The sequence below is a fragment of the Bombina bombina genome, chromosome 3, assembly GCF_027579735.1.
Source record: "Bombina bombina isolate aBomBom1 chromosome 3, aBomBom1.pri, whole genome shotgun sequence".
Lineage (NCBI taxonomy): Eukaryota > Metazoa > Chordata > Amphibia > Anura > Bombinatoridae > Bombina > Bombina bombina.
Window position 1 is genome coordinate 287,889,311 of NC_069501.1, and position 22,626 is coordinate 287,911,936.

The window sequence follows — 22,626 nt, forward strand, 5'->3', positions numbered from 1 at the left end:
AGGGGTGTCACCAAGAACCACTGCTTTACAAAACTGCAAATATAAAGATACTTGTTACTATTATTACTACATATTTTATGAATATAACAGGCAAAGTGTCAACTAGCTACAACAGTCAGCATTTAACTACATTTGCTGTCAGCAAATTGTTGTGATGAAGAAGTTGTGCATTACTATTATTTCCCACTAGGTAAGTTCATACATATATATATATATGTTTTTTGTGAGCAACAGTATTTACAAAATGTATTCAGCAACCATAGGGCTGGAAAAAAATACATTCCATCCTTCCTTTTACAAGAGTAGGTCACTGCAGCCTTGTAGGGTAATTATTAAGCTGTTATATCCATGAGCAGCTCAATAAAGTAAAAAGTCTTTTTGAAAAACCGACTCTTGAAAGATCAGGAAATAGGAAGTGAACTGAATGAAACTTGAGGCGTTAACTTACCAGAAAGCAGAAACTGGAAAAGTTTGTTTTCACTTTTCTCAAGCCCATTACAGGTATGTAACATATCTTGTATCATTTCTAAACAATTATACTTGTAAAATCTTTTAAAAATGAGATATCTATACCTTGAAGCAAAGAGAGAAGAGTATGGAAAGACCATTTATAAAATACTAGGATGTGGTAAGATAGAGAGGGGATGTCTGTGTGGCAGTTAATCACTGTAGTATAAAGAGCTGATTTAAGTAAATGCTATAGAAAAGACAGCAGTAAAAATAAGTAAAGGAACACATTACTCAAACTTTTAGATCAAACAGCAGTAAAACAATCAAGGGGAAGTAAATTATGTTTACATTTAAAGTGAAACTAAAATGAAGTTCATGTTTTTGTGCAAATTGAATACCTAGGTATCTGTTACTTACCTGATAGGGACAACTCTAATAGAAAATATGGTTTGTTTTGCGCAGGAACATCTATATAAAAAAACACTGTAATACATTTTGAAATATTCTCTTTTAGATGTAAAAGAGATTTTTATTTTTAGCACAATGTCCCTGGTTAATGCTGCCTCTGCCTCCATTACTAATAGAAGGGTGTTGGGAAAACCAGAGCCACTGTTTTTACAAAGCAAGGCTGAAAGTGGGAATGCTATATGTGAGGAGAAAGGAAGCCAGGCATAAAAAAAATAATATATTGTTGAAATGTTGCTGTATGGGGGAGAACCACAGTAATCAAACAAAAAACTATATATGGATTTACTACACTAGAATGACGTTTTGCAGCTCTGTACAAAGCAGTGTTCTCTTCTCTTTCTCTCTTTCCTTTTTTTTCTTTTATCCCACGCTCTCAATATTTAGGGCTAGATTACAAGTGGAGCGCTAATTTAAGGTGTGCCCGTAAACAGGCAAATTCGGGCCGTTTACAAGTGCATGTTAAATAACCAGCCATTACAAGTGGCTGGTTAATGCTACCACAAGCTCGCGGTAGCAATTAGAGCTCTGAAAATTAACCAGAGGTCAGACCTCTGGTTAATTTAAAAAATGTCCCCAATTGCCCACAAAATACAGTGTAGTGTGCCTTAATAAAAAAAATAGTAGCGTCTTTATTTTATTAAAAAATAACTACACGAAGCAGTTATAAGGGGTTTAAGTGTGCGGTTGTTGGAAAAAATAGCATTTAAAAGTGCCTTTACAGTCCATGGGGACTGTGTTAAAACTGCAAAAAAAATATGTTTATGCTTATATACATATATATTTTAAATTTGCTGCCCATCGCTGCGTCACTTACCCCCTTCGCTGCGCTAGGTTCTGTGCCGTGTATGACGGCATCAGAACCAGGCTCCCATTGGAGCCTATGGAAGCACACTCTTGTGAGCACAAAGCTTCCATGCAATGCGAACACACTGATATTATGAGTGGAGCGCAAATATGGCCCTTATTGTCTACTTTTGTCCATATATATTTTTTTATTAAATTGTGGGCACAATTTAGCATTCATGCCCACAAATGTACAAATGGTGTGTACATTTTCTTTAATAGTGAGCACATTTCTTAATTAGTTTATTAAAATGTGCTCACAAATAAATAGACGGGGTTGCAACTAAGAACCATTTCCCTGTAGTTGAGTGGTGCGACACATTATAACAATGACATTTTGATTATTATTCAGTGGAAATCCAAAGTTATTTTTTATAGTTCGAGCAATAGTCTATGGCACACCAATATCTGCACATGCCTCACATAATAGACTTCTATGGGGGGGTTCAGTGGGTGTGCTGCCGGCAGGGTCTGGTTGTGTTGTGGTTGAGCCAGGTGGACCTTGGGCAGTCCCTAAGACATTTTCTCTGTCTGGAGACTATGGCCTAGATTTGGAGTTTGGCGGTAGAAGGGCTGTTAACGCTCCGCGGGTTTTTTTCTGGCCGCACCATAAATTTAACTCTGGTATCGAGAGTTCAAACAAATGCTGCGTTAGGCTCCAAAAAAGGAGCGTAGAGCATTTTTACCGCAAATGCAACTCTCGATACCAGAGTTGCTTACGGACGCGGCCAGCCTCAAAAACGTGCTCGTGCACGATTCTCCCATAGGAAACAATGGGACTGTTTGAGCTGAAAAAAAACCTAACACCTGCAAAAAAGCAGCGTTCAGCTCCTAACGCAGCCCCATTGTTTCCTATGGGGAAACACTTCCTACGTCTGCACCTAACACTCTAACATGTACCCCGAGTCTAAACACCCCTAACCTTACACTTATTAACCCCTATTCTGCCGCCCCCGCTATCGCTGACCCCTGCATATTTTTTTTAACCCCTAATCTGCCGCTCCGTAAACCGCCGCAACCTACGTTATCCCTATGTACCCCTAATCTGCTGCCCTAACATCGCCGACCCCTATATTATATTTATTAACCCCTAATCTGCCCCCCTCAACGTCGCCAACACCTGCCTACACTTATTAACCCCTAATCTGCCGAGCGGACCTGAGCGCTACTATAATAAAGTTATTAACCCCTAATCCGCCTCACTAACCCTATCATAAATAGTATTAACCCCTAATCTGCCCTCCCTAACATCGCCGACACCTACCTTCAATTATTAACCCCTAATCTGCCGAGCGGACCTCACCGCTATTCTAATAAATGTATTAACCCCTAAAGCTAAGTCTAACCCTAACACTAACACCCCCCTAACTTAAATATAATTTACATCTAACGAAATAAATTAACTCTTATTAAATAACTTATTCCTATTTAAAGCTAAATACTTACCTGTAAAATAAATCCTAATATAGCTACAATATAAATTATAATTATATTATAGCTATTTTAGGATTAATATTTATTTTACAGGCAACTTTGTAATTATTTTAACCAGGTACAATAGCTATTAAATAGTTAAGAACTATTTAATAGTTACCTAGTTAAAATAATAACAAATTTACCTGTAAAATAAATCCTAACCTAAGATATAATTAAACCTAACACTACCCTATCAATAAATTAATTAAATAAACTACCTACAATTACCTACAATTAACCTAACACTACACTATCAATACATTAATTAAACACAATTCCTACAAATAAATACAATTAAATAAACTAGCTAAAGTACAAAAAATAAAAAAGAACTAAGTTACAAAAAATAAAAAAATATTTACAAACATAAGAAAAATATTACAACAATTTTAAACTAATTACACCTACTCTAAGCCCCCTAATAAAATAACAAAGCCCCCCAAAATAAAAAATTCCCTACCCTATTCTAAATTTAAAAAGTTACAAGCTCTTTTACCTTACCAGCCCTGAACAGGGCCCTTTGCGGGGCATGCCCCAAGAATTTCAGCTCTTTTGCCTGTAAAAAAAAACATACCATACCCCCCCCCAACATTACAACCCACCACCCACATACCCCTAATCTAACCCAAACCCCCCTTAAAGAAACCTAACACTAAGCCCCTGAAGATCTTCCTACCTTGTCTTCACCATCCAGGTATCACCGATCCGTCCTGGCTCCAACATCTTCATCCAACCCAAGCGGGGGTTGGCGATCCATCATCCGGTGGCTGAAGAGGTCCAGAAGAGGCTCCAAAGTCTTCCTCCTATCCGGCAAGAAGAGGACATCCGGACCGGCAAACATCTTCTCCAAGCGGCATCTTCGATCTTCTTCCATCCGGTGCGGAGCGGGTCCATCTTGAAGCAGGCGACGCGGATCCATCCTCTTCTTCCGTTGTCTCCCGACGAATGACGGTTCCTTTAAGGGACGTCATCTAAGATGGCGTCCCTCGAATTCCGATTGGCTGATAGGATTCTATCAGCCAATCGGAATTAAGGTAGGAATTTTCTGATTGGCTGATGGAATCAGCCAATCAGAATCAAGTTCAATCTGATTGGCTGATCCAATCAGCCAATCAGATTGAGCTCGCATTCTATTGGCTGTTCCGATCAGCCAATAGAATGCGAGCTCAATCTGATTGGCTGATTGGATCAGCCAATCGGATTGAACTTGATTCTGATTGGCTGATTCCATCAGCCAATCAGAAAATTCCTACCTTAATTCCGATTGGCTGATAGAATCCTATCAGCCAATCGGAATTCGAGGGACGCCATCTTGGATGACGTCCCTTAAAGGAACCGTCATTCGTCGGGAGACAACGGAAGAAGAGGATGGATCCGCGTCGCCTGCTTCAAGATGGACCCGCTCCGCACCGGATGGAAGAAGATCGAAGATGCCGCTTGGAGAAGATGTTTGCCGGTCCGGATGTCCTCTTCTTGCCGGATAGGAGGAAGACTTTGGAGCCTCTTCTGGACCTCTTCAGCCACCGGATGATGGATCGCCAACCCCCGCTTGGGTTGGATGAAGATGTTGGAGCCAGGACGGATCGGTGATACCTGGATGGTGAAGACAAGGTAGGAAGATCTTCAGGGGCTTAGTGTTAGGTTTCTTTAAGGGGGGTTTGGGTTAGATTAGGGGTATGTGGGTGGTGGGTTGTAATGTTGGGGGGGGTATGGTATGTTTTTTTTTACAGGCAAAAGAGCTGAAATTCTTGGGGCATGCCCCGCAAAGGGCCCTGTTCAGGGCTGGTAAGGTAAAAGAGCTTGTAACTTTTTTAATTTAGAATAGGGTAGGGAATTTTTTATTTTGGGGGGCTTTGTTATTTTATTAGGGGGCTTAGAGTAGGTGTAATTAGTTTAAAATTGTTGTAATATTTTTCTTATGTTTGTAAATATTTTTTTATTTTTTGTAACTTAGTTCTTTTTTATTTTTTGTACTTTAGCTAGTTTATTTAATTGTATTTATTTGTAGGAATTGTGTTTAATTAATTTATTGATAGTGTAGTGTTAGGTTAATTGTAGGTAATTGTAGGTAGTTTATTTAATTAATTTATTGATAGGGTAGTGTTAGGTTTAATTATATCTTAGGTTAGGATTTATTTTACAGGTAAATTTGTTATTATTTTAACTAGGTAACTATTAAATAGTTCTTAACTATTTAATAGCTATTGTACCTGGTTAAAATAATTACAAAGTTGCCTGTAAAATAAATATTAATCCTAAAATAGCTATAATATAATTATAATTTATATTGTAGCTATATTAGGATTTATTTTACAGGTAAGTATTTAGCTTTAAATAGGAATCATTTATTTAATAAGAGTTAATTTATTTCGTTAGATGTAAATTATATTTAAGTTAGGGGGGTGTTAGTGTTAGGGTTAGACTTAGCTTTAGGGGTTAATCCATTTATTATAGTAGCGATGAGCTCCGGTCGTCAGATTAGGGGTTAATAATTGAAGGTAGGTGTCGGCGATGTTAGGGAGGGCAGATTAGGGGTTAATACTATTTATGATAGGGTTAGTGAGGCGGGTTAGGGGTTAATAACTTTATTATAGTAGCGGTTGCTGTCCGCTCGGCAGATTAGGGGTTAATAAGTGTAGGCAGGTGTCGGCGACGTTGAGGGGGGCAGATTAGGGGTTAATAAATATAATATAGGGGTCGGCGGTGTTAGGGGCAGCAGATTAGGGGTACATAGGGATAACGTAGGTGGCGGCGCTTTGCGGTCGGAAGATTAGGGGTTAATTATTTTAAGTAGCTGGCGGCGACGTTGTGGGGGGCAGGTTAGGGGTTAATAAATATAATATAGGCGTCGGCGGGGTTAGGGGCAGCAGATTAGGGGTACATAAGTATAACGTAGGTGGCGGTCGGCAGATTAGGGGTTAAAAAAATTTAATCGAGTTGCGGCGATGTGGGGGGACCTCGGTTTAGGGGTACATAGGTGGTTTATGGGTGTTAGTGTACTTTAGGGTACAGTAGTTAAGAGCTTTATGAACCGGCGTTAGCCCAGAAAGCTCTTAACTCCTGCTATTTTCAGGCGGCTGGAGTTTTGTCATTAGAGCTCTAACGCTCACTTCAGAAACGACTCTAAATACCGGCGTTAGGAAGATCCCATTGAAAAGATAGGATACGCAAATGGCGTAGGGGGATCTGCGGTATGGAAAAGTCGCGGCTGAAAAGTGAGCGTTAGACCCTTTAATCACTGACTCCAAATACCAGCGGGCGGCCAAAACCAGCGTTAGGAGCCTCTAACGCTGGTTTTGACGGCTACCGCCGAACTCCAAATCTAGGCCTATATGAGCAGCAAAGCAGGCAGACCTCCTAACCTGTGACAATGCCACAGGATCCACGATGATTAGGAGGTCTATTGGTCATCTACTTAGGGTGCGCAACCCCTCCATGTTACACAAGCCTCCTGTTACAATAAATATATAAGGCAAATATAAGACAAGTATTAGTTCTTTTTGGATTGGGGGCTTCTGAGGGCAGCAGATCTTCCAGGGTCACTGGGCCAGACAAAATCACTGTAGTCACTGAGGGCCCCATAGCATAGTTATGATTGCACCCCTGGGTTTATATTCTTTTTATTCCATTGTTTCTATCATACTTTAATTTTCACTTTCACATGTGTCACTTCCTAATTTTCTCACATAGGTCTCCTAGTGCACTCTTACTCTCTCTGAGACACAAACAAGGGTATTAGAAAACAAGGAATAAATATTCTCTATCCTGTGGTGCCCAACTCTAAGATATAAAGGACTGGATTTGTAGAATGAATCCAATGATGTGCTTTAATGCTGATTTAGCCTCTTCATAGACCTCAGTCTCTCCTGCTCTGTGCTGTCATCATTGAACTTCCTTGATAGAGCAGAACTTGCATATTGACATGATGCTTCATGTGTCTGTTATACAGTAAAGCATGTAGTTTTTTATACTATGTACTTTATTACCACAAATGTAAAGGCAATAAACATGAAGCCTAGTGCTAGAAGAAAAACAGCTAAATCTTAGATTTCTTCTACAAGATACGACGAGTCCACGGATTTCATCCTTACTTGTGGGATATTATCCTCCTGCTAACAGAAAGTGGCAAAGAGCACCACAGCAGAGCTGTATATATAGCTCCTCCCTTCCCCTCTAGCACCAGTCATTCTCTTTGCCTGTGTTATACTAGGAAGACATGGTAAAGTGAGGTGTTAGTTTTAGTTTCTTCATTCAAGAAGTTTTTTATTTTAAATGGTACCGGTGTGTACTATTTTCCTCAGGGGGATATGAAGGAAGATTTCTGCCCTGAGGTTGATGATCTTAGCAGTTGTAACTAAGATCCATGCTGGTTCCCACAAGACTTCTGAAGGTAACCATGAGACATCTTCAGGGTGGATACTGGTTTCCTGCTACAAGCAGCATTAAGGTATGTGCAGCCTTTTTTTCTGAGGAGACTTGGTGTATCAGAACTGGCTGGCATTATTTCCCTGTATGGGAATGGGGTAAGCAGTAATCCTAATTGTAAGAGGGGTATTACTGGAGTCCCTAGATTTTATTTATACTGGTTGACTTATATGGGCATTATGTGACAAGGGAGACAAAGAAAAACGATGTATTACGTTTTTATTTTTTGGCATTACCATCCACTGGTTTGATGGTGTATTTGAGGGGTTGTGTTGTGTTGCTTCACTTAGGTGTAAAACCGCTTTCCCATGCGTTTGTGTTTGGGCCTACTCCGGCATTGACCTTAAGGGGCGGGGCTTAATTTCACGCGCTCAGATGCACACTTCCTTCAGGCTAGACAGCAGCAAACAGTAACTCCGGTGGCTCCTGGCTGTGCAAGCTATTCTGGAGTGTTGGAAAGTTGTTTCGAAGTACCCTGGGGGCAGGTAGGCATCACAGTAGAGCTGTGGCGAGGTGCAGAGGGTATTTTTGACTGTAAATGACAAATTGTTGTTTTAAAGTACTTTAAGAGCCTTATTTCTGCCCTTACTTCTGGGTGCAGTAATTTTTGGATGAACCAACGATTTTAAGGTTAAATTTTAAATTAATTTAACGTTATTTAAGCATTTTGGAAAATTTGTTCACTTTTTCTTTTCTTAAAGGCGCAGTACACGTTTTTTCAAAGTTTATTTTCAGCAATAAATAAGTGTTTAAATGACTTTTGTAGTTATTACTAGTCTGTTCAACATGTCTGTCATTGAGGAATCTGAATCTCATTGCTCTATGTGTTTAGAAACTATTGCGCAACCCCCTCTAACATTGTGTAACTCTTGTACTGAAAGAGCCTTACATAATAAAGACCATATATTAGGTCAAGAAAGTGTGCCTAAGGATGATTCTCAGTCTGAAGAGAATCAGGATATGCCATCCAATTCTCCCCAAGTGTCACAACCTTTAACGCCCACACAAGCGACGCCAAGTACTTCTAGTGCGTCTAATTTTTTTACTGTGCAGGAGATGGCTGCAGTTATGTCAACTACCCTTACAGAGGTATTATCTAAATTACCAGTGTTGCAGGGTAAACGCAGTAGGTCAGGTATTAATGTAAATACTGAATCCTCTGATGCTTAATTAGCTATTTCCGACGTACCCTCACAGTGTTCTGAGTTGGGGGTCAGGGAATTACTGTCTGAGGGTGAAATTTCTGATTCAGGGAATGTTTTACCTCAGACAGATTCGGACGCTATGTCCTTTAAATTTAAGCTTGAACACCTCCGCCTGTTGCTTAGGGAGGTTTTAGAGACTCTGGATGATTGTGACCCTATTGTAATTCCACCAGAGAAATTGTGTAAAATGGATAAATATCTAGAAGTACCTACTTACACTGATGTTTTTCCGGTTCCTAAGAGAATTTCGGAAATTATTAGAAAGGAATGGGATAGACCAGGTATACCGTTTTCTCCCCCTCCTAATTTTAAGAAAATGTTTCCCATATCAAACACCATTCGGGACTTGTGGCAAACGGTCCCTAAGGTAGAGGGAGCTATATCTACTCTAGCTAAGCGTACAACTATACCCATTAAGGACAGTTGTGCTTTCAAAGACCCTATGGATAAAAAATTAGAGGGTCTACTAAATAAATTGTTTGTTAATCAGGGGTTTCTTTTACAACCTACGGATTGCATTGTTCCAGTGACAACTGCTGCAGCTTTTTGGTTTGAGGCTTTAGAAAAGTCTCTTAAGGTTGAGACTCCATTAGATGACATTTTAGATAGAATTAAGGCTCTCAAGCTAGCTAATTCTTTTATTACTGATGCCACTTTTCAAATTGCTAAATTAGCGGCTAAGAATGCAGGTTTTGCTATCCTAGCACGTAGAGCATTATGGCTCAAATCTTGGTCTGCTGACGTCTCATCAAAAACTAAGCTTTTAGCTATTCCTTTTAAAGGTAAGACCCTTTTTGGGCCTGAATTGAAGGATTTAGTAGGGGGTAGACTCCGGCTTGGGCAAGAGACGTTCAGGACCCCTGGGCACTAGAAATAGTGAGCCACGGTTATTAATTGGAATTCAAGGACTTTCTCCCAAGAGGGAGATTTCATCTTTCAAAATTATCTGCAAACCAGATAAAAAGAGAGGCGTTCTTACGCTGTGTAAAAGACCTTTTTACTATGGGAGTAATTTGTCCGGTTTCAAGATTGGAACAGGGACAGGGGTTTTTACTCAAACCTATTTGTGGTTCCCAAAAAAGAGGGAACGTTCAGACCCATCTTAGACCTCAAGTGTCTAAACAAATTTCTAAGAGTTCCATCTTTCAAGATGGAGACAATACGAACAATTTTACCAATGATCCAGGAGGGTCAATATATGACTACCGTGGACTTGAAGTATGCTTACCTTCATATTCCTATCCACAAGGATCATCATCAGTTTCTAAGGTTTGCCTTCTTGGACAAACATTATCAGTTTTTGGCTTTTCCCTTCGGGTTGGCCACAGCACCCAGAATCTTCACAAAGGTTCTAGGGACTCTTTTGGCAGTTCTCAGACCGCGAGGCATAGCGGTGGCACCTTATCTGGATGATATTCTGATCCAGGCATAAACATATCATCTGACAAAATCTCACATGGACACAGTGCTGTCTTTTCTGAGAACTCACAGCTGGAAGGTGAACATAGAGAAAAGTTCACTTGTCCCACAGACAAGGGTTCCTTTCTTGGGAACTCTGATAGACTCTGTTGCCATGAAGATATTTCTGACGGAGGTCAGCAAATCAAAGATTCTAAATACTTGCCGCCGAGCACTTCAGTCCATTCTTTGGCCATCAGTGGCTCAGTGTATGGAAGTAATCGGATTAATGGTAGTGGCAATGGGCATCATTCCTTTTGCTCGCTTTCATCTCAGACCGCTGCAGCTGTGCATGCTCCGACAGTGGAATGGGGATTATGCAGATTTATCTCCTCAGATAAATCTGGATCTAGAGACCAGAAACTCTTCTTTGGTGGTTGTCGCTGGATCATCTGTCCCAGGGGACTTGCTTCCGCAGACCCTCATGGGTGATAGTGACAATGGACGCCAGCCTTCTGGGCTGGGGTGCAGTCTGGAATTCCCTGAAGGCTCAGGCTGTTTGGACTCAGGTGGAGTCTCTACTTCCAATCAATATTCTGGAACTGAGAGCAATATTCAATGTACTTCAGGCATTGCCTCAGTTGGCTTCGGCCAAATTCATCAGGTTCCAGTCTGACAACATCATGACTGTGGCTTATATCAATCATCAGGGGGGACAAGGAGTTCCTTAGCGATGAGAGAGGTATCCAAGATAATCCCTTGGACGGAGGCCCAGTTTTGTCATCTGTCAGCAATCCACATCCCAGGAGTAGAGAACTGGGAAGCGGATTTTCTAAGCAGACAGACTTTTCATCCAGGGAAGTGGGAATTCCACCCGGAGGTATTTGCCTCATTGATTCTTCGATGGGGCAAACCAGAATTGGATCTGATGGCATCTCGACAAAATGCCAAGCTTCCAAGATACGGATCCAGGTCGAGGGATCCCCAGGCAGAACTGATATATGCCTTAGCAGTGTCTTGGTCGTTCAGCCTAGCTTATGTGTTTCCACCATTTCCTCTCCTGCCACGCGTGATTGCTTGAATCAAACAGGAGAGAGCTTTGGTGATCCTGATAGCGCCTGCGTGGCCACGCAGGACTTGGTATGCGGATCTAGTGGACATGTCTTTGCTACCACCGTGGAAACTTCCTTTGAGACAGGACCTTCTCATTCAAGGTCCTTTCCAACATCCAAATCTAACTTCTCTGCAGCTGACTGCGTGGAGATTGAACGCTTTATTTTATCGAAGCGAGGATTCTCTGATTCTGTTATCAGTACCTTGATACAGGCTAGAAAGCCTGTCACTAGAAAAATCTATCATAAGATATGGCGTAAATATCTTTATTGGTGTGAATCCAAGCGCTAATCATGGAGTATAGTTAGGATTCCTAGGATTTTGTCTTTTCTCCAAGAAGGATTGGAGAAAGGCTCATCAGCTAGTTCCTTAAAGGGACAAATTTCACAAGCATTTGGCAGATGTGCCAGATGTTCAGTCTTTTTGTCAGGCTCTAACCAGAATTAAGCATGTATTTAGACCAATTACTCCTCCCTGGAGTTTGAATTTAGTTCTTCTAGTTCTTCAAGGGGTTCCGTTTGAACCTTTACATTCCATAGATATAAAATTATTATCTTGGAAAGTTCTGTTTTTGGTTGCTATTTCTTCTGCTCGACGAGTTTCTGAGCTTTCAGCATTACAGTGTGATTTGCCTTATCTCATTTTTCATTCTGATAAGGTGGTTTTACGTACCAAACCTGGATTTCTTCCTAAGGTTGTTTCAAATAAGAATATTAATCAGGAAATTATTGTTCCTTCATTGTGTCCTAATTCTTCTTCCAAGAAGGAGCATCTGTTACATAACTTGGACGTGGTCCGTGCCTTAAAGTTTTACTTACAGGCAACTAAGGATTTCTGTCAATCATCTTCATTATTCATTGTTTATTCTGGAAAGCGTAGGGGTCAGAAAGCTACGGCTACCTCTCTTTCTTTTTGGCTGAGAAGTATCATCCGCCTGGCATATGAGACTGCTGGACAGCAGCCTCCTGAAAGAATTACGGCTCATTCTACTAGGGCTGTGGCTTCCACATGGGTGTTTAAAATGATGCATCTGTTGAACAGATTTTTAAGGCTGCGACTTGGTCGTCCCTTCATACTTTTTCCAAATTTTAAAAATTTGATACTTTTGCTTCTTCTGAGGCTGTTTTTGGGAGGAAAGTTCTTCAAGCAGTGGTGCCTTCCATTTAGGTCTCTGTTTTGTCCCTCCGTTTCATCCGTGTCCTGTTGCTTTGGTATTGTATCCCACAAGTAAGGATGAAATCCGTGGACTTGTCGTATCTTGTAGAAGAAAAGGAAATTAATGCTTACCTGATTAATTGATTTCTTCTACGATACGACGAGTCCTTGGCCCTCCCTGTCAATTTTAGACAGATTATGTTTTTTATTATTTATAACTTCAGTCACCTCTGCACATTTTAGCTTTTCCTTTCTCTTCCTATAACCTTCGGTCGAATGACTGGTGGTGGAGGGGAAGGGAGGAGCTATATATACAACTCTGCTGTGGTGCTCTTTGCCACTTCCTGTTAGCAGGAGGATAATATCCCACAAGTAAGGATGAAATCCGTAGACTCGTCGTATCGTAGAAGAAATCAATTTATCAGGTAAGCATAAATTTCCTTTTCCATCACTGAAGAACTCCTGTTCTTCAGCCTGTACTGTGAACTGCAAAGTCATTGTGTATTTCTTTCCTAAGATATGGTGAATCCACAACATTATCAATTACTGTTGGGAATACCACTCCCGGCCAGCAGGACGAGGCAAAGAGCACCACAGTAAAATTATTAAGTATCACTTCCCTTCCCACAAACCCCAGTCAATCTTTTTGCCTTGGTTCATGGAGGAAGCAAAGTTTGGTGTCTGAAGAAATTTGGATCATTTACCTTAAAAAGCCGGAGTAGGTTTACTCTGATCTTTCTTTTTCAAGTCTGGGTTTAGCTGTACTCCATGTTAATCTCTTCAGTGGGGTAGTGGTGGCTTTTAAGCAGTTAGGAACTTGTGAAGTGGGCTTCACTGCGTTTTCCTAACAGGTTGCTGCCCTTGTATAAAAAGCCAGAGTAGGTTTACTCTGTTCTTTCTGTTTTCACAGATAAGGTAAGGAGTGGCTTCCTTTCAACCGGGTGAGCTGTCCTCCTGCCGGACAGCTAGATGTGCAGGTAAGTGCCTTTTTTTGTCTTCTGGAGTAGGCTGGCACTGAAGGGGTTAACTGGTAATCTGCAATTATTCAGGACTAAATTACCCTATGTTTAGGGTTAGTTATGGCAGTGTGCAGGCTCTGTGAAATGTAATGTGGAGACAGGGGTTAACCTCCTTTATTAATAGAAAGGAGTTATTCCATTTGTTGGCTCAGAATATTTAAGCTTTATTGATATTCTGTCATTGTTTATTTAGAGAATCTATGTTTTTTTGTGGCACTTTATATTTTTTTTCGTTATAACGATCGTAGCCATTTTAGAAACGGGAAACAGCTTAATTTTGTTTTCTTTCACTTCCAGCTGGAAGAGCGCCCTGGGAGTTTAAGTCGCGCAGCTTCTCAGTCCCGTCTCATGTCTCAGCTGTCCTGCTCCTTACAAACAATATGGAGCAGTTGTGCTTGCTTCTCTGCAGAGTTCTGGTCTTCCTTTAGTGGAAAGGAGGAAGGTAGGCACCTCAGTCAGTGACTGAGGTGTAGAGTGTGCAATGGGGGTCTGTTTTTTAAAAACCTTATAAAGTGTTATAATAGTAGGCTGTTTATTTTCATATTAGCCTTCTCTTTGGATTTTGCTGTAAGTGGTTTTGTTCCTAGCATTTTTCCTGCTTCTCTTAAAGGATCCTGTTCCTATAGACAGGTGTATCCTTTGTTTGGATAATCAAGTTGTACCGCCTTTGCAATTTTGTTCCTCATGTATAGAGAGGACATTAAAAAATGAAGATAAACTTTTTGTCTCTGAGCCAACTGTCTCTCAGGATGATGCTGTTCAGGGTTTGCCACAGCTTCCTCCTCAACTGTCCCAATCCTTAGTGACATCACATGCAGTGCCCTGTGGTTCCTCTCAATCTCCTGGAGGAGTTTATTTGCTGGCAGAATTTGCTGCCCAGGTATCTTCTGCGGTATCTGAGGCATTAGCTGCCTTTCCCATGCTACAGGGTAAACGCAAGAGGAAATTTAGAGATTCAGATAGTAAGGTTTCTGCTCCAGTTTTGGCTACTCAAGTTGCTCTTTCTCAGAAGTCTGATGAGGAAGATACATCGGCAGCCTCTAAGGGTGATATCTCAGATTCGGACAATATAATTCCTTCATCTGATGCTGAAGTTGTATCCTTCAGATTTAAGATAGAACACCTCTGTGTCCTTTTAAAGAAGGTTTTAGCTATCTTGGATGACTCCGATAACTCTACTGTTGTCAACCCTAAGAAATCCAGTAAACTTAATAGATATTTTGATGTTCCTTCATCTGTGGAGGTCTTTCCTGTACCAGACCGTGCCACGCAGATTACAGCACAGGAATGGGAGAGGCCGGGGATACCTTTCTCCCCATCGCCTCTCTTTAAAAAGATGTTTCCTGTTGCTGACTCCATCAAAGAGTCATGGCAAATGGTTCCTAAAGTAGAAGGAGCCATTTCCACTCTGGGTAAGAGGACTACTATTCCTATTGAGGATAGCTGCTCCTTTACGGATTCTATGGATAAGAAGCTGGAGGCTTATTTAAAGAAAATATATGTTTATCAAGGTCTCCAATGGCAACCTGCAGTGTGTATTGCCACTGTGACTAGCGCGGCAGCCTATTGGTTTCGACGCCTTGTCTGACTCTCTTCAGGTAGAGACTTCCTTAGAGGAAATCCAAGAGAGGATTAAGGCTCTAAAGTTATCCAATTCCTTTATTACTGACGCCTCCTTACAGATTATTAAATTGGGAGCTAAGATTTCTGGTTTTGCTGTGCTGGCACACAGTCTTTATAGCTGAAGCTCGTGGTCAGCCGATGTTTCCTCTAAATCCAAACTTCTGGAGATAAGGTAAGACATTGAAGACATTGTTTGGACCCGGTTTGACAGAGATTATTTCTGATATTACGGGTGGTAAAGGGTCTTTTCTTCCACAAGATAAGAAGAATAAACAGAAAGGACGTCAGATTAATTTTTGTTACTTTCGTACCGCCAGAGGAAAGTCTTCTCCATCTTCCAAGCAGGATCAGTCCAAGTCAACTTGGAAACCCAATCAGTCTTGGAACAAAGGAATGCAATCAAGAAAACCTGCCGCTGATTTTAAATCAGCATGAAGGGTTTGCCCCCAGTCCAGGATTGGATCTAGTGGGGGGGGGGCAGACTCTCTGTTTTCTCAAGCATGGATACGAGATGTCCAAGATCCTCCCTGGGAGTGATAGTTTCAGTTCCAGTACAGGAAAAGGGTCTAGATTTTTATTGCAATCTTTTTGTGGTTCCCAAGAAAGAGGGAACTTTCCGGCCTATTCTAGACCTGAAGTGTCTCAACAAGTTTCTCAGAGTACCGTCCTTCAAGATGGAAACTATACGTTCCATTCTTCCATTAGAACAAGAGGGTCAGTTCATAATGACCATAGACCTAAAGGATGCATACCTTCATGTACCTATTCACAAGGATCTTAACAAATTTCTGAGATTTGCCTTTCTGGATAAACACTTTCAGTTTGTGGCTCTTCGATTTGGCCTTGCCACAGGTCCCAGAATTTTCTCAAAGGTTCTGGGGGCTCTCTTGGCAGTGATCTGGTCCCGGGGAATTGCAGTAGCGCCTTACCTGGATGACTTATTGGTCCAGGCACCGTCTTTTCAACAAGCAAAAGCTCACACGGAGATATTGTTGTCTTTTCTTCGTCCCCATGGATGGAAAGTGAATCTGGAAAAAAGCTTCCTTGTCCCAGCCACAATGGTAATTTTCCTAGGGACCATAATAGACTCTCTATCAATGAAAAATATTCTGACAGAGGGCAGGAGAGACAAAATTAGTTCCTCTTGCCTCTCCCTACAGTCTACGGTTCTGCCATCAGTGGCTCAATGTATGGAGGTAATCGGTCTGATGGTGGCTTCCATGGACATCATTCCTTTTGCTCGATTCCATTTGAGAGCTCTGCAGTTGTGCATGCTCAGACAATGGAACGGGGATCATGCGGATCTGTCTCAGAGGATAGATCTAGATCAGTTGACAAAAGACTCCCTTCCATGGTGGTTGACTCAGGAAGATCTGTCTCAGGGCACATGCTTTCAGAGACCATCTTGGGCGATTGTGAGCATGGATGCCAACCTGCAGGGCTGGGGAGCAGTCTGGGACTCGTTAAGGGTTCAGCGACTAGGGACTCAGGAGGATTCTGCTCTCCCCATAAACATTTTGGAGTTGAGAGCAATCTACAATGCTCTGATAGCTTGGCCTCAGTTGTCCGGTTCATCAGGTTCCAGTTGGACAATATCACCTCAGTGGCTTACATCAACCACCAGGGAGGAACATGGAGTTCCTTAGCCATGAAGGAGGTGGCTCGGATCATTCAGTGGGTGGAAGTTCACAATTGTTGTCTATCTGCCATCCACATTCCAGGGGTGGACAACTGGGAAGCAGATTTTCTGAGCAGACAGACTTTTCATCCCATGGAGTCGGCACTCCATCCGAAGATGTTCTCCTACTTAACCCTTACCTGGGGGTTCCGGAGCTGGATCTGATGGCGTCTCAGCAGTACGCCAAGCTTCCAAGGTATGGTTCAAGGTCAAGAGATCCACAGGCCGCTCTGATAGATGCTCTGGCGGTTCCGTGGGATTTCAGGCTGGCATACCTGTTTCCTCCGGTTGCGCTCCTTCCACGAGTCATTGCTCGTATAAAACAGGAGATAGCGTTGGTGATTCTTATAGCTCCTGCGTGGCCTCGCAGGATCTGGTATGCAGACCTAGTGGAGATGTCGTCTTTCCCACCTTGGAGAATTCCTCTGTTAATTCAGTGTCCATTTCTTCATCCAAATCTCATTTCTCTGAAGCTGACTGCTTGGAGATTGAACGCTTAGTTCTGTCTAAGCGTAGGTTTTCTGAGTCAGTCATTGAGACTATGATTCAGGCTCGCAAGCCTGTTTATAGAAAGATTTCCATAAGGTATGGCGTAAATATCTTTATTGGTGTGAATCCAAGGGCTACTCCTGGAGTAGGGTTAGGATTCCTAGGATTTTGTCTTTTCTCCAGGAAGGTCTGTAGAAGGGTTTATCAGCCAGCACTCTGAAAGGTCAGATTTCTGCATTATCTATTTTGTTACACAAGCATCTGGCGGATGTGCCAGATGTACAATCTTTTTGTCTGGCCTTGGTCAGAATCAGGCCTGTGTTAAAGTCTGTTGCTCCTCCTTGGAGCCTTAATCTTCTTCTTAAGGTTTTGCAGCAGGCTCCGTTTGAGCTTATGCATTCCATCGATATTAAGTTGTTATCTTGGAAAGTTTTGTTTCTTATGTCTATCTCTTCTGCTCGGAGAGTTTCGGAACTCTCGGATTTACAGTATGATTCACCTTATCTTGTCTTTCTTGCTGATAAGGCGGTTCTTTGTACTAAATTGGGGTTTCTCCCTAAAGTGGTTTTGGATAGAAATATTAATCTGGAAATTGTTGTTCCTTCGCTATGTCCTAATATAAGGAACGTTTGTTGCACTATCTGGATGTTGTGCGTGTCATTGAATTCTATTTACAGGCGACTAAGGATTTTCGCCAGTCTTCTGCCATGTTTGTTTGTTTTTCTGGAAAACGCAAGGGTCAGAAGGCTACTGCTACTTCTCTTTCCCTCTGGTTGAGAAGTATAATTCATTTTGCTTATGAGACCGCTGGTCAGCAGCCCCCTAAGAGAATTACGGCTCATTCTACAAGAGCTGTCTGCTCTTCTTGGGCTTTTAAAAATGAAGCTTCTGTGGAGCAGATTTGCAATGCTGCAACTTGGTCGTCTCTGCATACTTTTCAAAATGTTACAAATTTGATGCTTTTGCCTCGGCTGAGGCCTCTTTTGGGAGAAAGGTTCTTTAAGCGGTGGTGTCTTCTATTTAGGTATACCTGTCTTGTTTTCCCTCCCTAGTAATCTGTGTCCTCTAGCTTGGGTATTGGTTCCCAACAGTAATTGATGACGTTGTGGACTCGCCATATCCGGAAAGAAATACATTTATCAGGTATGCATAAATTATGTTTTTTTCCTTTAAAGGGACATTCAAGACAAAATTAAACTTTCATGATTCAGATAGAGCATGCAATTTTAAACTACTTTCCAATTTTATTTCTATTAACAAAATGTGCACAGTCTTTTTATATTTACACCTTTTGAGTCACCAGCTCCTATTGCGTATGTGCAAGACTTCACAGAATATACGTATATATGCATTTGTGATTGGCTGATGGATATCACATGATACAAGGGGAGTGGAAATAGACATAACTTAGAAATTTGTCAGAAAAAAAATCTACTGCTCATTTGAAGTTCAGACTAAGAGCTAAAGCATTGTCTTTTTATTCTAAACGTGTTTATTATGCAAATCTACTGTATTTACTGGTCCGTTATAATAAAGTATACCCCTCAGGTTGTGACAGTAGAAAGTAATGGTGCTAAAAACCCTATGCTTGTATAATATCTGCACAAGCTTATAAAAACAAACACATTACAGTGCACTAGATATGAAACAAATAACCTCTTGTTTTTGTTTGCAGATTTCTTTTGCTGGAAATAAATAGAGCTTAAGGACATGGCAGCAAGTAAGTTTCTGGTTATATAAGAAATGCAAACAAGACAGGAACCTCATATTCTTATTATATACATGCATATTATATATATTCTCCAGTCTTATTTACCTAAATTATAATGAAACTGCACTGAACTGGTATAGGTAGAGTTGTCACCTCTTATAAGTTACACATACTGCAGGGTATTGTGCTTCTGAAAAGCACTATTCATTTTCCTCCCTGCACACCCTGTACCATGTGTAACTCATAACTGTCCAGAAAAACATGGCCGAGGTCTAAAGCAGGGCCGGACTGGGACCAAAAGATGCCTGGTTATTTTAAGATAACTATAATGTACTAATTTGATTTACAAAAGTATTCTCTTGACAATCTTCAGTCGCTGTTACTAAATAGTTAAAAAAAGCAAAAAAACAAGCTATTGAAATTCACATTTAACCCCTTTGCTACTGGGAATTTCAGAGACAATTCACAGACAATTTTTAGCATTTTTGCTGTCACTCCATGTTTGCTTTTTTTGATTTGATTTACCTATGAAAATTATATATATATACCCTAAAAAGAAAAAAAGATAAAAGAAGGCGCCAACATAGTGCGGTTACCAATGGGATGGAACACGCTTAGTAAATAATACCAGGTACTCACAGGATGAAAGACACTTGAGAAGTGTCACAGGTGCCTCCTGGACTCTCAGAGTTGTCCAGCTAACTCCCACTCCACTGTGGTGGTAAGGTTCCGCTTGTCTCTACCGATTAGGATGGCTCCGCTAGTGGTTGTGGCTCCCAGCCAGTATTCCAATAGGACTCTCTTGCGGTTTCCCCAAATCCAGCTATCCAGTTAAAATCCGTGCTCTCCGGTGAGAGGTGATACAGCAAGGATAAAAGTGGTTTGTGACGGTAGTAACAAACTACAATATTGCCAATAAAAATATCAGAAAAGAAAGTTCGTGGCTGCAGTAATAAAATCAAAAAAAGACTTTATTTACACAACGTTTCTCGGTCTGTACGTGACCGTTTCCTCAGGTGCATAAGTGTATAATAAAACACATAAAAACCACGAACTTATATCAGTATTACAGCGTCTCCAAATGCATACTGCGCATGTACGTGGGTGTGTCCCCATACTGGGAGTTCAATTGGCGTTAACTAACCAATGAGGTGCTTGTAATCACACACCTCCATAATTACGAGTGTATTGGGGAATTACTCAGTGTGGTTTTAACAAATAGCCCACACAGTTTTAAAAGCCGCAACGGGCCATGGTAATCAATAAATCTAATGAACAGATACAGTACAAGAAAAAATATTATCTAAAAAAATATATACATGTATATAAAAATATATATAAAAACATATCAATAAAATGTGTAAATATACAAACTACCAGATTGGGCACACCCACTCGCTATGTATACAAACATACTATTACTAACGTTCATGAAGTCATTAACTCTTCATAAAATTAGTTCACATACAGATGGTTAATTGCATGGATATAGGAGAGATCTTACATGTAAAATGCAAACTATGAATATAGTAACCTATATGTAAAAAAATATATTAGAAGTATAATACGTCTCTCCCCAAAGATACGATTAATTCCATAATTTGGTTAAAAATGACAGTATTAGATAAATCCATATTCGTCTACGTGATCAGAGAGAAAATTGCTTAACCCTAGACAGAGCGATTAATGAAAAAAACTTAGCTAAGGTGAATGAAAAGGATTTAGAACCCAATCCAACCTGACTGTCTAATTATAAGGACTTGTAATAACTGTGTTAGCTCATTAATGGACATTAATCATGTTGTTTCTATAAGGTGCCTAGACTCAAACTGGTTATACTTATTTAGAGGTGCATAACGTGACATTCATATAAATAGTAACGATATATTGTATATCCAAATACATTAAATTTTATAACCACATATACATGTTGATGCTAACAGGAGTCAGGAACCAAGCCCTACAAATCTAAATAAAAATACTAATTATAATGACCTTGAATTAAGATACTAAGTGTTGAGTTTGCTATATGTGGACTATAGTTTGATCACTTGATGATGTTCATTATTCCTCATAATAGAGTGCTTATAATTATAGTAAAATTATTTAGCTAACATATACCTAGTGTATTAGATGAAAAGGGTCAAATTAAAGCTAGATGGTAATCTCACATCAATGAAGGAGGATAATAACAATAAGGTTATAATAAGTCTAGCAGTATAATAATATCAGTGTGGAGCCTATATATCAGGGGTGGGTATTAAAGTCCTATATTAAACTAAATACAGAATGACTCATAGTGGATCAGTTAGTTGAAGGCCGCCATATCAATATTAGCGTTTAGGCCACCAGGGGACAGGGTGCGCATCTTCCAGATCCAAAAAGTCTCCCTTTGTCTTAAATGCAAATATCTGTTTCTACCCCATTTGGGGTACACTTGTTCTAGAGGGAATATGCTAAACACATTTGATGTATTAGTATGGCATGTATTAGCATGCCTAGGGACACTATGATTGGCAATGTTTTTACTGATATTCCTTAGATGCTCACCCCATCTTTTTTTGAGGGGTCTCGAGGTCCTACCCACATACTGGACCCCACAGCTGCATTCTAACAAATAAACTACAAAGGCCGAATCACATGTGAAGTGTGTTTTGATATGACATTTTTCCTTACTAATATAGGATGCAAATTCAGTTCTCTTGCTATTTGTGTATTGACATAATCCACAATTAGCTCTATTGCACTTAAAAAAACCTGGTTTGTCTAGGAACTTATTACCTCCTGTACTACTTAATTTACTCGTCAGTGATCTTTTCTTCATTACTATTTTACTCGGGGCTAGTACATTCTTTAACGTGGGAGCTCGTCTAAAAGTACAGACAGGTGTATTACCTATACTATCCCTCAGCAAAGGGTCCCCTGTCAAAATGTGCCAGTGTTTGCCTAATATAGTTTTAATTTTATTGTGGTTGTTATTGAATTGAGTTATGAATCTGACTTTCTCACTCCCTTTAATAGAACCTCCAATAGGTATAGTCTCCTTATTCTTGGCAAAGAAATCTTCTCTGCATTTATTTCTTGCTCTCTTGTAGCTAGTCTCAATAAGATCTGTGGGGTAATGTTTTTCAACAAACCTTTTCTTTAAAATATTAGCTTGTATATCAAAACTGTCTAAATCTGTGCAATTCCTACGAATCCTACAGAATTGGTTGTAAGGGATATTGTTCTTCCACGGTAAGTGGTGGTTGCTTTTATAGTTCAAATAACTGTTAGCATCCACCGACTTAAAAAAAGTTTTGGTAGAGATGTTACCTACACTGTCCCATGTTAAAATGAGATCCAGAAATTCTATACTAATCGCATCTATTTTAGAAGTGAAGTTCAGACCTAATGAATTGTTATTTAGACTATCCAAAAATTTCTGAGCCAATGATGTGTCCCCCTCCCAGATGAACAACAGGTCATCTATGAAGCGGCCATAGAAAACCAGGCTCGCCCCATATGAGGAAGGATATATATATTGTTCCTCAAAAAATCCCATAAAGAGATTAGCAAAACTAGGGGCGAACC

At 40.4% G+C, this 22,626-nt stretch overlaps 1 protein-coding gene across 1 annotated transcript in view; it reads left to right on the plus strand.

Annotated features, from left to right (window-relative positions):
- The first annotated feature begins 257 nt into the window (after nucleotides 1–257).
- The window catches only part of CARD18 (caspase recruitment domain family member 18), a 46,653-nt gene continuing 24,284 nt past the window's right edge, over nucleotides 258–22,626 (plus strand). Inside the window, exons 1-2 of the mRNA XM_053706346.1 lie at nucleotides 258–501; nucleotides 19,018–19,062. Of these exons, the coding sequence (XP_053562321.1) occupies nucleotides 19,053–19,062 (10 nt within the window). The 5' untranslated portion in view covers nucleotides 258–501; nucleotides 19,018–19,052. The remainder of the gene's footprint in view (nucleotides 502–19,017; nucleotides 19,063–22,626) is intronic.